At 44.0% G+C, this 16,171-nt stretch overlaps 1 protein-coding gene across 1 annotated transcript; it reads right to left on the bottom strand.

Annotated features, from left to right (window-relative positions):
- Positions 1-5,400: 5,400 nt before the first annotated feature.
- SAC3D1 (SAC3 domain containing 1) lies at positions 5,401-14,984 on the bottom strand. The gene is made up of 3 exons (XM_073604882.1): positions 14,812-14,984; positions 10,558-11,187; positions 5,401-8,029 (listed from the first exon to the last, which is right to left on the bottom strand). The coding sequence occupies exons 1-3, from the start codon at positions 14,885-14,887 to the stop codon at positions 7,548-7,550; spliced, it is 1,188 nt and encodes a 395-aa protein (XP_073460983.1). The 5' UTR covers positions 14,888-14,984; the 3' UTR covers positions 5,401-7,547.
- Positions 14,985-16,171: the final 1,187 nt, after the last annotated feature.

Below are 16,171 nucleotides of genomic sequence, written 5' to 3'. Positions count from 1 at the left end.
AAGTTGAATGAAACAATAAAATATGTAAAAAAAGGTTAAAAAAAAGCACCCCAGCCCCCCCCCCCAAAAAAGTGATTGCACCACACATGAGGTATTATCATCGCAAACATTAGAGCGAGAGCAAACATTCTAGTGCCAGAGCTCACATTTAACGCTAAACTGGTAGCCTGTGAAGGATTTTAAAGCATCACCTATGGATAATTTTAAGTACCATACTTTTGTGCAATTTTTAATCTTGACACGTTTGGTATCTATTTACTCGGCACAGAAGCATCTTTTATATTTTACTTTAAAAAATTGGTTATTATACTGTGTTTGTGCGCACTAAAATGTATTTAGGAGTATTTTTTTTTATTCCCCTCGAAAAAACTTTGGGGGTTTTCAAAGCAATTTTGCAGTAAAAAAAATGATGATTTTAACATGCATGTGAAAAATGGCAAAATTGGCACATACAGCAAGTGGTTAAACAATAAAAAATCAGCAGGCCTAAAAAATGTTTTTAAAATGAACACTATTCTATACTACACTATTATACTAATTATACAAATGTAAACCCTTAAAGTGATACTAAATACACACTTTTTAATTTACACTGTCCCTTTTATTTCTGTATGTGGATGATGGCACTAATTATTTTAATAAAAAAAAAAACATCTAAGTACCTTTTTCCTAATTAATATACAGCTGTCACATGACCCAGCTCTTTCCCAGCCTGTCTGCATGGAAACATAACGGTTTTAAATTGTCATACAAATATATATTGCAAATTAAATGGTTCAAAATTAGGGGAGAGGTCAGCACCAAAGAAAAAGTACGGCATACAGAAGTACCAACATCCCTGTATATGGTAAAGCAAGGAAATTGAGGGAATGGGACTTTAAAGGTACATCATATACAAAACGACATAAAATTGTAATATAAAAATATATAAATCATTTATTTAGAAAAGAAAAGATAAAAGTAGGGACTGCAGTTACAATCATAGTCCTGGGTATACATACATCTCCTAACCCTGACCAATGAGAGAACTGAAATCACATACAGAATATTCCCACGTCCAAAAATTTCAACATGTTTCGCCATGAGGGGCTTCATCAGGAAAAGAACAAGGGTATTCAATTAGAGAGTATAAAACAGCAAAATATGCACAACCTTGGATGTATAAAAAGAAAAAAAAAAAAAAACACAAAAATGAATACAGTTCGCTTACAAAAAATTAACATGATATAACATTGCATGACCCCACATCGTCCACAAAGCAACTGAAGCACCTCCACCCATGACAAAAAAAAAACAACCCACAGGACCCCACCCCCCAAACACACATAGACACCCCCAAAAAAGCCCAAACTCCATACCTCAATGATGAGTCTTGGAGTGAGCACAAATGGGGGAGTCTCAAGAGGCCCCAGTAACCTGCATCCAAAGACCAGTCCAAAAATTGTCAGATCTCCTGTAGGGAGGGATGGTATTTTTATTGTTACTTTAAACTATCAGATGAGAGTGCAGCAATACCTGCAATATATATTGTATATCAGAGTAACATTACATCATTTTAAGGATAGAGAGAGCACAAGTCCATAAAGAAAACTCATGAATGAACTGTACGCACCACAATCCTATTGTTTTATTGGTGTGGTAATATTTATACTGGGAGCTCATGCAGACGGGAAGACCAAGAAAAACATTGGCATGTCCTCTATGCATAAAGCGGACACCCATCTAAGGGATCTAGAGAAACATATAAGCACTTGTCAAATACTCTACAATAAAAAAGAATCTCCAATGTATCCTCATAGTTTCAAAATAATCTTCTTATCTCAGTATGTCTTACTCTGATATAGAGGACTGCTCCAGTCTAGCCTAAACGTCAAGGCTAAGATAGTGCATAGGAGTAATAGCACAGCAGAGAGCCGAAGAGCCAAATTCTCCCAAAAGGGGAAAGATGGCTGGGATCGATCTGTGCAACAAAACAAAGTATATATAAAGGGCATCATTCAAAGTCCATCAGAATCCCAGGCAGAGATACGGCTAGTCTTACTTCAAATCAGATAAATACCTGAAACCACCGTGTGACTCATGAGCTCCCAGGGTTGTTCAAACACATCTGCACCATATGGGATTTAAATAGCCCTCCCCGTGGCGCCAAAATACGGCGTGTGACGTCACTCCATGATGACGCCCCGCAGACGTAAAAGGGGAGGTCCATGTACCGACGCCCGGAAGCCGGAAATGATGACAACATCCGGTTAACACTCTAACACTACCAGCTCAGGCAGTGCAGACGGTTGCAAATTAAATCTTTATTATTTTGTGGAAATAACAGTGTGGTGGATTTCTGCCAGTCATGCCCCTCCAGAATAAGTCCTAGAATAAGAGAGAGGTGAAGCCTCTATTAATCTACATGTAATATTCAGCCCCCATTGTGTTTAGCTGATTGGTGGGCATGGAGGAGGAGGGAGTGGGCTGTCATTTACCACTGTGTATACGCCCACATGTGCAACTCTATAGTCACATGGGCTGCTCAGATGTGATAGGGATAGGGGGGACTTGCTCAGCAAAGAAACACACTGAAAACTGAGCATGTGCAGAGTTGCCACCACAGCAGCAAAATCCCTAGCTGAATTAGAGACATGGACAGAAGGTGGAAATAGAGAGCAGCGGATTTTTTGGAGAATACAGAAAACGAATCCCATAGTGACTGAGTGAGTATGAACAGCATGCAATGCAGCATTTATTGATAGTTTTCTTTATGGTGTGGGTTTAAAGCGGAGTTACATCCAAAAATGGATTGTCTGCTTTAAGAGAAGGTGACCCCCTGAAATGCCACATTTGGCATATCATTTTTTTTTGGGGGGGGGGGAGGGAGCGGATACCCTCTTTTCAGAGGGTCCCAGCTCCCATTTCCTTTTGGCACACCCTCGGCTCCAGAAGGAAGATCACTTCTCCCCCCTCCCTCTTGGCAATCATCTGGGACACGTCACAGGTCCCAGATGATTGCGCGGCCAATAACTGCGCGCGGTGCGGCTCGCGCATGCGCAGTGGGTGCCCGGCTGTGAAGCCACAGCTGGGCGCCCACAGTTACAATGCCAGGGCCGCAGAGCAGAGGGGGGGGCGAGCGGGGCTTCGATCCCCAGCATCGCTGGACCCTGGAACAGGTAAGTGTCTGATTATTAAAAGTCAGCAGCTGCAGTATTTGTAGCTGCTGACTTTTAATTTTTTTTTTTTTAGGCGGAACTCCACTTTAATGACACTTCAAAGTTGAATTTTATTATAAAGCTTAAAAGCCTTGCCTTATCTCCCTCCCCATCTGCTGATGCATGCCTACAGTATGTATACATTTCTATATAAATATGTATGGTTTAGAAAATATACCTTTTTAAAAATTTCAGTGGCATCATAGCTGCACTCATTTTGCCAGTCTTTATAATGCTTCCAGTGCCTGTTCTGGTGGAAAAGTCAGAGTCACCTCATCTACTACCTTTGTCTTACTCTACACCTCCCAAACAGTGGGTGGGGTAATTTGAATTTTGGGCACAGTGATGGGCGGGGCTGTGGACATACAGACAGCATGTGAAAACAGTCCAAGAACAGCCCCCCATTCCCTCTCCTAGCAGGGACAATACACAGTTACCTTACATGATAATAACACTGCTAGGAGAGGTGAGATTTTATTTCCATATGGGAACCCTTCTTTATGGAGACAATTTTTGGGCAACATAAATAGCCTTGGCTGCCCTGATCCAGGATGCACCCACACAAATGTCACATTGAGAGCAGCGGCTGTGTCTGTGCAATCGATGCTTTCCAGTTGACAGCAATGGGACTGCTGCAGGAGGATGCATGGGAACACCTATGCATTCCCATGTGGGTAAATGTGGCTCTCAACCGGTGTATGGTTAGGTACACTCCGTCTAAACGAGACCTTAGGGGGCAGGCCAAGGACGCAACTCCTAAAAAAGGAGCAAAAAGTCACAGGCAGTGTTGGTCCTTGCAAGAAAAAAAGGTAAGGCTGAAGTTCAACCTGTCACTAGTAAAACTTTTTCTTTAAAAGGCCACTTTCACATGGGGTGGAATCAGATTTGCTCCATAGGGTATCTGTACACTGATCCCCTGCTGATCAGAGCGGGGGGATAACAGGTCAGTGTCCGCTCAGTTTATGCAGAGCAGACACGGACACAGCCCGCTCTGCTATATGCGTGGCCGGGAGCAAACAGACCAGCTGTTCGTTTACACCTGACTGGCCTCCGATCAAATCTGCCTAGACAGAGGCAGATGGATCCCCCTCCATTTTTTTTGTGGATCGGATCGGAGGTAGGCAGGTCTAAATGGACACCCGCTGGTCCACAGGGATGCATGGAGGGTCCGATCAGGTCCTCCGGAAGAACTGACTGGTCGATCTTACTGAATCGCCCGTGTGAAAGCAGTCTAACAGTATCACCACCACTACATTCAAATTCCTTAAACAACACTTTTAGCCACTTCCTCTCTAAAACATTTTTTTTAATTTTTTGCGCATATTAAAAATCTACATTTTTGGCCATAAAATTACTTAAAACCCCAAGAACATTATATTTTCTCTGAAAGCGGAGACCTTGTAGAAAAAAAAAAATGGTATTTGCAATTTTTTATGTCAAACACTATTTGCACAACTATTCATCACGTCTATGTTTTCAGGAAAAAACAAAACAATTTTTTGTGGACATAAACAGAATTTGATCCCCAATGTATTTTGTACAAAATAAAAGATGAGGTACCCAAAATCATGAATAGGCAAAGCCTTAAATGCCTTTGCTGCTCATCAGTTTAACGTAAATGATGGCCCTGGAATTATTGTTCTCACACTGACGTTCACAGAGATAATTAATATTAGGTACAATAACGATTTAAATGCACGTGCGCACCTTGTGGACACATTTGCGGTTGTGCACAGTTGATGGAGCTGCTTGTCATATTTTTTGTTTTTAATAGGGATGCACCGAAATTTCGGCCACCAAAACATATCGGCCGAAAATGGCCCTTTCGGCAAAAAGCCAAAAGAGAATTTTTGCTGATACTAGCGCCTAAAAAAGGGACGGGGCCATCCCGCCGGGTGCCGCACATGTTTCATCCCACGCACCCCTCAGAGTCTCCCCTCCCTCCTCCTCCTCTCACTCCTGTCCTAAACAGCCTCCCCAGTGCCTGGTAATGAATGTCATGCTCACACGCTGTGTGTCAGAGATATGAATCGCCGTGCAGCCGATGTCCCGCCTCCTAGACCGCCTCTTGTGATAGACGGCACTCTGATCCAATGCTAGGAATCATTGTGCCGTGTGTCATAGGAGACGGGACATCGGCTGCACGGCGATTCAGATCCAGCTCTGACACACAGCGTGTGAGTGTGACTTTCATTACCAGGCACTGTGGAGGCTGTGTAGGACAAAAGTGAGAGGAGGAGGAGGAGGAGGAGGAGGAGGAGGGAGGGGAGACTCTGAGGGGCGTACCAGGATGAAACTGGCTGCAGAGCGATTTAGATCTGACACACAGGGTGACATAGCATTACCAGGCCCTGGGGAGGCTGTACATGATGGGCACTGGCAGGCTGCAGAACGTGGGCACTGGGGAGGCTGTACATGATGGGCACTGGCAGGCTATACATGATGGGCACTGGCAGGCTGCAGAACATGGGCACTGGTAGGCTGTACGTGATGGGCACTGGCAGGCTGCACGTGATGGGCACTGGCAGGCTGCACGTGATGGGCACTGGCAGGCTGCACGTGATGGGCACTGGCAGGCTGCATAACATGTGCACTGGCAGGCTGTACATGATGGGCACTGGCAGGTTGCTGCATTTGATGGGCACGAGCATTGGTGAGGCTGCATGGCATGGGTACTGGCGGGCTGCTACATATGGACACAGGCACTGGTGAGGCTGCATGACGGGCACAGACAGGCTGCTACAACTGACTGGTAGGCTGCATCTGACAGGCACTTGTGAAGCTGCATTTGATGGACACTGGTGAGACACTGGTGAGACTGGTGAGACTCCTGTACCACGTCTGCAGTCTCTGAGCATCTCCTGTACCATGTCCCCAGTGTCTGACCATCTCCTGTAATGTGTCTGCAGTCTCTGACCATCTCCTGTACCATGTCCTCAGTCTCTGGCCATCTCCTGTATCATGTCCCCAGTCTCTGACCATCTTTTGTAGCATGTCTGCAGTCTCTGACCATCTCCTGTACCATGTCCCCAGTCTCTGACCATCTCCTGTAATGTGTCTGTAGTCTCTGACAATCTCCTGTAATGTGTCCCCAGTCTCTAACCATCTTTTGTAGCATGTCTGCAGTCTCTGTCCATCTCCTGTACCGTGTCCCCAGTCTCTGTCCATCTGGCCCCAGTCTATGATCATCTCCTGTAATGTGTCCCCAGTCTCTGACCATCTCCTGCACCATGTCCCCAGTCTCTGACCATCTTCTGTACCATGTCCCCAGTCTCTGACAAGCTCCTGTACCATGTCCTCAGTCTCTGACCATCTCCTGTACCATGTCCCCAGTCTCTGACCATCTTTTGTAGCATGTCCCCAGTCTCTGACCATCTTTTGTAGCATGTCCCCGGTCTCTGACCATCTCCTGTACCATGTCCCCAGTCTCTGACCATCTTTTGTAGCATGTCCCCAGTCTCTGACCATCTTTTGTAGCATGTCCCCAGTCTCTGACCATCTCCTGTACCATGTCCCCAGTCACTGACCATCTCCTGTACCATGTCCTCAGTCTCTGACAAGCTCCTGTACCATGTCCCCAGTCTCTGACAAGCTCCTGTACCATGTCCCCAGTCTCTGACCATCTCCTGTATAAAAATTTTTTTGAAAAACAGTCACTTTTGGTTTCGGTGCTGTATCGGTTTTCGGGATCAAGGAAGATTTATTTTCGGTATCGGTTTCGGCCCCAAAAAACCCATTCGGTGCATCCCTAGTTTTTAAAATATTTTTATTATAATTTTCTTTGTTAACTTGTTATTTTTTAACTTTATTGCTAATCACAATAGGGCTTATAAGCCCCTATGTGATCGCTTTGTGCAGGTGATAGGTACTCCTTATGGAGACCCCTAATGTCTCCTCTGCTCCAGCCGACTGAGCACAGAATTATGCTTAATCAGCTGTATGCCCAGCTGATGTTCCCAGATCTCCCCCCGCTCGCCATCCTGACGTTAACTGTTGTGGTCCTGGGCTAATGGGAGGAGCGGGAGAGCTCAGGAACCACAGGAGGGGGGGGTAGGAGGGGATAAGGCACTTGCAGGCCATGTACAAGTGATCAAGCTGCTCTAGAGCCACCCAAGATCACTTTTACCCAAAAGCCCAGAGCCTGTTGTTAAATAAAACAGGCTTACAGCTGTTAACACAGCTGCGAGCCTGTTTTAAATGGTTCACTCTTTGAATGAGACAGATAAAGAACAAAATAAACTTAAATATGGCAAAAACCTTCTTTTCCAAACGAAAGGCCACACAACTACAGTATAGGTTTACCCATCATCAATGTATTACATAAAAAACATCGTCCATGATAGCACAATCTCATACAGTGCATATCTCCTGCCCCATCATCACTTCAGCCCAAGACATGTTCTCTTTCTTTGCTTCCACCAGTTGAATCTCTCTTCCTGGGCACTCCAGGTCCACATCCTTAAATGAAGCTTTGTGGAATAAGACAAATTCATATTCTCCGGAGGTAACCACCAGTCCTCGCCTCTTGCACATATCGCTAGCCTTGAAGGGGCTATCAACTGCTAGAAGGTAGGTAAGATGATCAAGCGGGAAGCGGCAATTTCGGCTGCTGTACGCATTCATGTAAATACGTATTGCTTGGCTGCGGCAATCGGGCAGATGGCGGTAGAAAGCACAGGCTTTTAGACAGTCAAGTTGGCGGACCAGACGAAAGAGCCTTACCCAGTTCTTTTCTAGGTAGGACCTATTTATATCAAGGGCCAAGCGAATTTCGGGAGAATTTCGAATACTGTGGGGAAGTTGCAAAGCCCTGTGCATGGCATCCAGATTTCCTGTAGTATACAAACAAGATATAATATATTACAACCAAATTTTAAATTACCAGTTGCAAGCAGGTGTACAGATAGAGCAATTTAGGCAACAGCAATCAGTGGGTTGCTAATGCTACCCAGCAAAGAATCTTCTTGTTAAGAACATGTCCAGCAAAGCAAGGCGCCTACAGTTGGTGCGTTTGGCAATTCCTCTTCTATGTTACAAAAAGGTAAACAAGAAGGGTTCCCAGATCACCAATTGACCTTTGACTGAGGTATACCTTTAATTACTGCTAAAGAGGAAGCCCCATCTGCAGGTCTAATGAAATAAAAAGGACATTTGCACTTGTGTGTTTTTTTTTTTATGTCCAAAAGCTTTAGTTTAAAAATGAAAAAGAGCTGTAACTGGCATGAGGTTAGTGGACAATGACTCAGAATATTTGACAAATAAAAAGGCGCAATGCTCAGATATCTCAAAATTACAATATGTAGTCCATAATAGTCCGATGGCAAAGATGGGGAAAAAATAGGTGAGTCTGTCAGGGCTGCCACCATAGGGACCAGAAGCAAGTTCCAGCGAAGCTAGGAAAAAAACAAGGAGAGGGGTGCCTCTGAATATATATCAAGTAACAATTTATTTATTAAAACAATATCCACTCACATGGAAGAACATAAAGTTGAATTCAGGCACATCTCTGGGCTGATGAGGTAGAACTACAAGTAGCAGTCAATCCGCTTCAGGCTTGGAGGATGCAGCACATCAAACATCAGTTCGGATGATATGCAGTTCCACACCATCTGAACTGATGTTTGATTTGCTGCATGCTCCAAGCCTGAAACGGACTGACTGCTACTTGTAGTTCTACCTCAACAGCCCAAAGATGTGCCTGAATTCAACTTTATGTTCTTCCATGTGAGTGGATATTGTTTTTATAAATAAATTGTTACTTTATATTATATATTCAGAGGCACCCCTCTCCTTGTTTTTTTGACAATGACTCAGAGATACTGACTGACATATTGAAGCCAGCCAAGATTAAATTCCATACCTGGAATTTAATGAAATGGAAAACAATCTGACTCTCCCTTTAAACCCCCTAAGGACTACTGGTAACTTCAAAACCATTTCCTGGGCTAAAAAAAATAGTTAATCTTTAAGAAACGTTTAAATAACTGTCCCTGAGACACTTGCAAAAGGGCTCATTCACACTATCTGTGGGGACCTGCGTTTTTTCACATCGGAAAACAATTGTTTTCTATGTTCCCTGTTCACACCACCACAAAAGTGATGTAATGCGTGCTGTGGTGCAGTGAGAAGAAATGTAGCATGTTTGCATTTCTCTACTGTGCACTGGATGTCACCACACGGCAACAGAGCGCACCAAGCTGTTTGCAGTGACATGAATGAAGTGTCACTATGAAAGAGTATCCCAAGAGCCTGGAAACCAGGGGCATGCTGTTATAGGCATACCAAGATCAGGGAAGTTAGAGATTGACCTTGGCACCTTTACCACTCACTACTGGTCAATTAAAAGAGAAGCATGTTTTTTTTTTTTAACCTGAATCTTAGTGGGCTGCTCCTATCAAAAACAATTTCCTGCCCACAGAACTGCACACCTCTTCTTGTGAAAATAAGCAAAATAACTGCAGAAGGGGCTGAGGTCTGTCATCAAGTTCTATCATGACAGTATTGTTGGGATCCTCCCCCTGACTTCTCCTGTGTGTGACTGATATCAGCTCCAGACAGTCAGCATGCACCCGAGAGTTCAGGAGTGCTTCATTTGTTCTCTTCTGCCTCCCCTTCAGGCTGTGAGAGATTAAGCAGTGACATGGACAAGCGGCAACACTTCAGCCACGCCAACCTTTCTCATGAGTGCTTTCCCTCTAAAGAATGGAGCAAGGAAGCAGCTGAAGAATATTTACTGATTGTGTACTTGTACAGTAATGTTTCTTTACGTTGCAACTACCACAGCTTACCATACTGTCATGTGCCTCGGTTTCTTGTTGACAGCATATCACATTGCCATGAAAACGTAGGCACATGACAAGCATGCATGTTCCTGATTGTGGCTCAGTCCTGCGCCTTTTTAAGGAAACCGTGGCCACAGCTGAGAGCCAAATTGCTCCAGATGTAACTGCCCCATTTAAACACTCAAACCAGGTGTGGACCATTACTTGGCCCTATTCAGGACTTGGAATGCAGGCACAGCAAAAACAGAGCAGCAGCTTAAAGGAAGAAAAGACTTTGCTATGGTGAGGGTAGTAAATACTATAAATTTGTACTATCCCACACTTCTCCTTTATTGTGATGAGTAGTCTCACTCTCAACTCAGGAGGTAAAGGGCATAGTGCCAGCTTCCTAACTGAAGTAGGTATTTACATAGCACATTAGTGTGCTCTCAGTTTTGGGGCCATCGGGGCACACTTGAAAAAAACTTGAAAGCATCTGCCTTTGATTTCCACAGATAATTACCAGATAGCACGCATGCCAACAATTCATTGATAATTCAGTGAAGCCAGATTGCTTTTTGGTAATCTGAAATCCTTACCCAAATCATACAGAAGAAGAAGTGCCCGAAATTCAGCTTGTCTAAGAAATTTTCCACCTCTGCTGTAACATTGCATTAGCTCGGCAAAGCTTTCCCGCACCTGTGTTGAATGGAGGGTTTCACTATAATCTTCCAGTGGGAGATCCCTCACCAGGTAAGGGGCACAAAGCAAGAAGCCAAGGCTTCCTTCAAGGACAGGAGCTCCTTCAGTACCACTTATCCTCTGCACTGTCAAGTCTTGCCTTACTGCTCGTAGCCGGTCAAACACAAAAGGGTAAGCCAATGCTAAAGATGTAGAATCTTGCTCATTAACTTCCTCCCAAATCTCCATTATCAGATATTGAACCGTTTTGAGAAGAGTTGCAGGAGGTCGTAGATTTCTTGGTGAAGACAGTTCTTTCCCGGCAGCAGGGCGGCTGTACTCTTTAACAGTCCTACCAGGGTCAGCAATAGGATGGCCCCCATGTCTGAAACCTCTTTTCTGCAAAGGTCTATTCTGCATTTCTAATGGATGAAGTAGTCCATGCTGCTCTCGTTCTCGCCGCTCTCGTTCGGAACACATATCGAGACATAAGCCGACCAGGTTAGGTGGAGACACATCCATATTTCTGGACTGCAATGTATAGTCATCTGGGGGAACAGTGAAAAAAATAATGGCTAAGTGTAATCTGAACCTTTAAGAAAGTCAGGAGACATACAAAAATACAGTATGATACCATCATGCTTTCCTCCTGCATAACTAACGGAAAAAAAAGAATATGTCTTGGTTGGTGTGAATTCAACAATCACATAAATATTAACAAACCACAGACTTTAGAACTCAATAAAACAGTGCTAAAAAATGATGTACAAAAATAGCAACCTATAAAATGCAATCAAATGTCAAAATAAAAAAAAATATTTGGATTGGCAGTTGTGGTTACTATACTTTGCTTTAGTAAGAGGCCTGAAAGTATATAAAGATTTCTGAATCTGGCATTTCTGAAGCGGCTGACCCCTTAAGGAAGTGTCACCATGGCACCCTGGACTCTGTATTGGTGCAGAAAGTGGCACTAATGTCTCCACATTAGCACCGCTCTATGAATCAAACAGAACCATCCCCACCTTGGGAATACTGAAGAGGACCAAATGCATCACATGACCAGAAAAAAAGACATTTGAAATAAGCAAGTATAAAGATAAAAAGCATAACATACAACATTTGTTAGTTAGTGAAGGTACAAAGCCCAAATTCATTCTTTCGGGTTTTGAAATGAGTTTTGTTACAGCCTCTGCCAGGTATTTATCATGATTTAAATCGTGAGTCAAATCGACTTGATTTAAATCAAATCCACCCTAATGCTCAGCCAGTCCAGCGTTGATCTGTTATAATCTGCCACTGCACATGGGGTACTGCTCCACCGTCTTTACTGCTTTCATCATTAGGATTCGGCAGTCTCTCCCAGGTTCGTGCAGCTGTCCCCCTGATTATGACTACAATGAAGATGGTGACACGGGTTGGGGTGTGCAGCAGATCATAACATATTAATGTTGGATTCGCTTGGTGAGCGTGCATGTTTTTTATGGAAATCCCATCAAAAAATATAAGGCTAGGTTCACATACTGTATGTGCATGTTTGCATCGCATGCACAGCATCCTATTAATCTGAATGGGATGCTGTACCTTCAAGAAAAACGCAAGGAGAGAAGTCCTCAAGCCCTTTCTAAAAACACACCACACTGAACTGCATAGTGCTGCAGCACCATTTTAACTCACGCAGGTGTTGATGTGTGGGGGTGCCATTGAAGCGATTGTAAACCCCTCTTTCTCCCCTTCCTGCCCAGGCCAATTTTCAGCTTTCAGCGCTGTCACAATTTAAATGACAATTGTGTGGTCATGCTACACTGTACCCAAACAACATTTTTATTATTTTGTTCCCACAAGTAGAGCTTTCTTTTTGTGGTATTTTATCACCTCTGGGGTTTTTTTTTTTGCTAAACAATTTAAAAAAAAAGACTGGAAATTTTGAAAAAAAAAATTGCTTTGTTTCTGTTATAAAATTTTGTAAATAAGTGAGTTTTCTCCTTCACTGATGAGGCGGCACTAATATGCAGCACTGATAGATGGCTCTCATAGGCAGCACTGATGAGGAGGCACTGGCAGACATTGCTGATGGGCATCTACAATGGGCACTGAGTGACACCCCTGGTGGGTCTGCACTGATAATCAATCAGTGCAGACCCCCCCCCCCATCAGGAGAGCAGCCGATCGGTTCTCCTCTACTCGCGTCTGTCAGTGCGAGTGGAGGAAGTGTCGATAAACAGTTCTTCCTGTTTACACTGTGATTGGACACAGTTGATCACATGCTAAAAAGCCTACGTCCGAGGTTCTTTACCGAGATCGGTGATGCAGTGTGTCAGACTGACACACCACACCAATGATCTGCGCGTGATTGTGGCTTATCATGTTGCATGTCATATATACTTTCCGGCCATCATTCTGTTATATGGCGGGCGGGATACTTGGAACATGTTACAAGTACCAGCATCTGCAGCCCCCCCGTCACAGCGAGCGGAGGATCCTCGCACCGCACCCACTGTCACAATTTGAAACCAGTGTGGCTGTGCAGAGCTCCGCCCACACAGACGTATCATTCTACAGTTTCCTGGGAATTAATGCCTACAAGTACCGTCAGCCATTGCGGCTGACAGCTTATAGTTCTCAATGAACTACGAAGGTGCTGGTGAGGGTTCTTGTAGTCCACTGGTTTTCCTGCTCTCAGATAAGTGCCTGTCCGTACAAGGTATGAACAGACAGCTATGCTGAGAGTCTGCAAGAGCCTGAGATTGAAGCGGATCGTGGATGCAATGCGCTGCAGGCTTCTTAGACAATAAAAATAATAAATGTACATTTTTTTGCCTGCGAAAAATGTGCATTTATTTTTTTTTAAAGGTGAACTGATGCTTTATTGCAGAAAATACATTAAAGGAGAAGTACAGCCAAAGCACATTTGGCTGTACTTCTCCTGTGGATCACAGAAATGCAGTTCGTTTTGCACTCCTGTGACCCATTTTCAGCAGAGAGCCGTCTGAAATGCGCTCTCCACTGAAGTCACAGAGTCAGTCCAAGCTCGAGCGTCATCACAACCATAGGGTCGGGATCCACCCAGATCCCTGGACCAGCACCCATCTCTGAGAGCCCGAGTTGGCCACTCCCTCCACAGTCCAGCGCTCCAGTGAATGCATGGGGGGGGCAGAGTAGAGAGCCGCTGACTGACAGTGCTTACGGAGCTGTGAGAACCGAGCGATCGGCGATGTTTGAGCGCTCAAGTCACTGTGTTAGAAGCGCCGGGGGACCGATGCTGCAGCCACCTAGGCAAGTACTACAAAAAAGAAACACATACATCCCTGTACAGGGAAAAAAAACTTTGTCTTTAGAACCACTTTAAGAATTAGTGGCACCCGGGCATATCTGCTAAAGAGCATCACATTTCTATGTGGATCAGGAGCGTATGCAATTATGTACATGTTCGCCTCATGCACATGGATGTTTCCACACTATTTGAGTCTTGAATGGTAAACCATCTTGCACCTTCTGGCATCCAGAGAGCCCCACTCAGCTGACCATACAAATAGATGTACACAGCCAGACGCTTTGAAACACTTTGCACATCAGCATTTGCCCACACCATGTGCGTGCGATGTATATTCCTTGTTGTATCACTTCCGTGGCATATGCCGGCAAACACTGAAGCAGAAGCCTTTGGCGTTTATCAGCCAACCACATACCACCATTCACTTGTATTGTCTGCTATACATGGCACTGATGCGGCTCCCCAGGCGCAGGAAAGCACCAGGACTCAGGAGCATGGGAACATCCGTGGATATGAGGCCTCCTTCTCTGAAGAAGAAGGTAGTAGAGCAAAGTATAGGAATATATACCAGCAAACTGCATAGGACTATTTTGTGAGCACTGAATGGGGCAGATAGAAAGTCATGCTCTGTGTGCCATTACACCAGAACCAAACACCTATCCCACAATGCACCGCGCACACAGCCGGGCTCACTTCCTGTAGCCGTGCTACTTGCTTACCGTCATGTGCGTGCTTAGTGTCAGCCTTCCAGAGCGCTCTGTGAACGGCACGCCCCTCCCTGCTCATAGCCGGAGTGTCAGGGTTGTGTTGGCGGATCATATGGGGACATCTCTGACTTTACGGTCACGGAATCCGTTCCTGGCCTCGGAGCATGCGCAGTAGAGCTCAGGGCTACCCGTACCTCGTACACTCAAAGCTGGTTCGGCATAGAGAGTTTCTTTGTGTCTGCCACCTACAAAATGTAGCTGTGTGTCCATGTGATCCCTTCTATTGGTTTTCACTTATCCTACACTTCGTACGTATACCTGCTGCCCTCCGTGAGACCAATCACTAGTGTAGTGTATGAGAATTGTGACCGCTGGGTGGCGCTCTCACACTGTACACATTAACCACTTGAAGGCCAGGCATTTTTTGGCACTTTTTGTTTACATGTGAATAGAACATTACTTAGAACCTCCAAACATTATATAATTTTTTTTAAAGCAGAGGCCTTAGAGAATAAATTGGTGGGTTTTGCAATTTTTAATGTTACGTGGTATTTGCATAGCAGTTTCTAAAACGCAATTGTTAGGAAAAAATACACTGTTTTAAATTTTAATGCAAAAAAAACACAATATATAGACAAATTTTGTAAGATATAAAAGATGATGTCACGCTGAGTAAATAGATACCAAACATATCACACTTTAAAATTGTGTGTGCCTGCGCAACGGTGACAAATGGCGTAAATTTTGCTATCCGTAAGCGACGCTTTAAAAGCCGTTACAGGTTACCACTTTAGATTTACAGAGGAGGTCTAGTACTGGAATTACTGCCCATGATCTGACGTTCGTGGCAATACCTCACATGTGTGGGACGATTGCTGTTTGCATGCATGCAGGACCAATAAACGCATTAACCTTTGCGTGCTAGCACAGGAAAAAGGGAGCACTTTCATTTTTTTTTTCTTTTTTCATTATTTTTTTTTTTTACACTGTTACTTTATTTTTTTTGATCAATGTTTTTGGAACTTTCAATTTAAAAAAAAATGGCACTGTTGACATCCAGGTAAACCGGAAGTGATGTCATCACTTCTGGGTTATCATAGTGGAGATCCGATCAAAGCCGATCCCTGCTTTGCATAAGTCTCTGACTAGCCAGCGGACGTGATTTGGCGGAAAGTGGCTAAACATGTTAGTCATTGGCATTGCTCATGGGGCATGGTGCACTAAAAATGGCCATAAACCAGTAGAAGTTCCTTCCAGGAGTTTCATTTTCTGAACATTCATTCAATTTCATAATGTTTAGTGTGGCTGACAATTGTTTTCAAGAAAATTCTAAGGAGTGGGATGGAATTTTTTTCGCAAAAGAAATTTCCAAAGCTGTGATCCGTGTGGGGACTTCTGCGCTACTATGTATAACACCTAAATATTAAATGTGAAATGGAATTGCTGCAAAATCGAAAAGTGAACACCACTCACTGCAAGCAAATAAAAAGGATATATAAATAAATATATAAGTGATCCTGCGCAAAACCTAATAATAATATTATATTATTATAT

The sequence above is a fragment of the Aquarana catesbeiana genome, linkage group LG11 (genome assembly GCF_042186555.1).
Source record: "Aquarana catesbeiana isolate 2022-GZ linkage group LG11, ASM4218655v1, whole genome shotgun sequence".
NCBI classification, from domain to species: Eukaryota; Metazoa; Chordata; class Amphibia; order Anura; family Ranidae; genus Aquarana; species Aquarana catesbeiana.
The sequence above is the reverse complement of the archived record's forward strand: the minus strand, read 5'-3'. Positions and strand labels throughout refer to the sequence as shown.

Excerpts from the sequence above, each read along its gene's own strand:
- SAC3D1 (XM_073604882.1), bottom strand. The coding sequence starts at position 14,887 with ATGGACACACAGCTACATTTTGTAGGTGGCAGACACAAAGAAACTCTC. Across the intron at positions 11,188-14,811 it reads ACCAGCTTTGAGTGTACGAG|ATGACTATACATTGCAGTCC; the intron begins GTACGGGTAGCC and ends CTGTTCCCCCAG. Across the intron at positions 8,030-10,557 it reads TCTTCTTCTGTATGATTTGG|GAAATCTGGATGCCATGCAC; the intron begins GTAAGGATTTCA and ends TGTATACTACAG.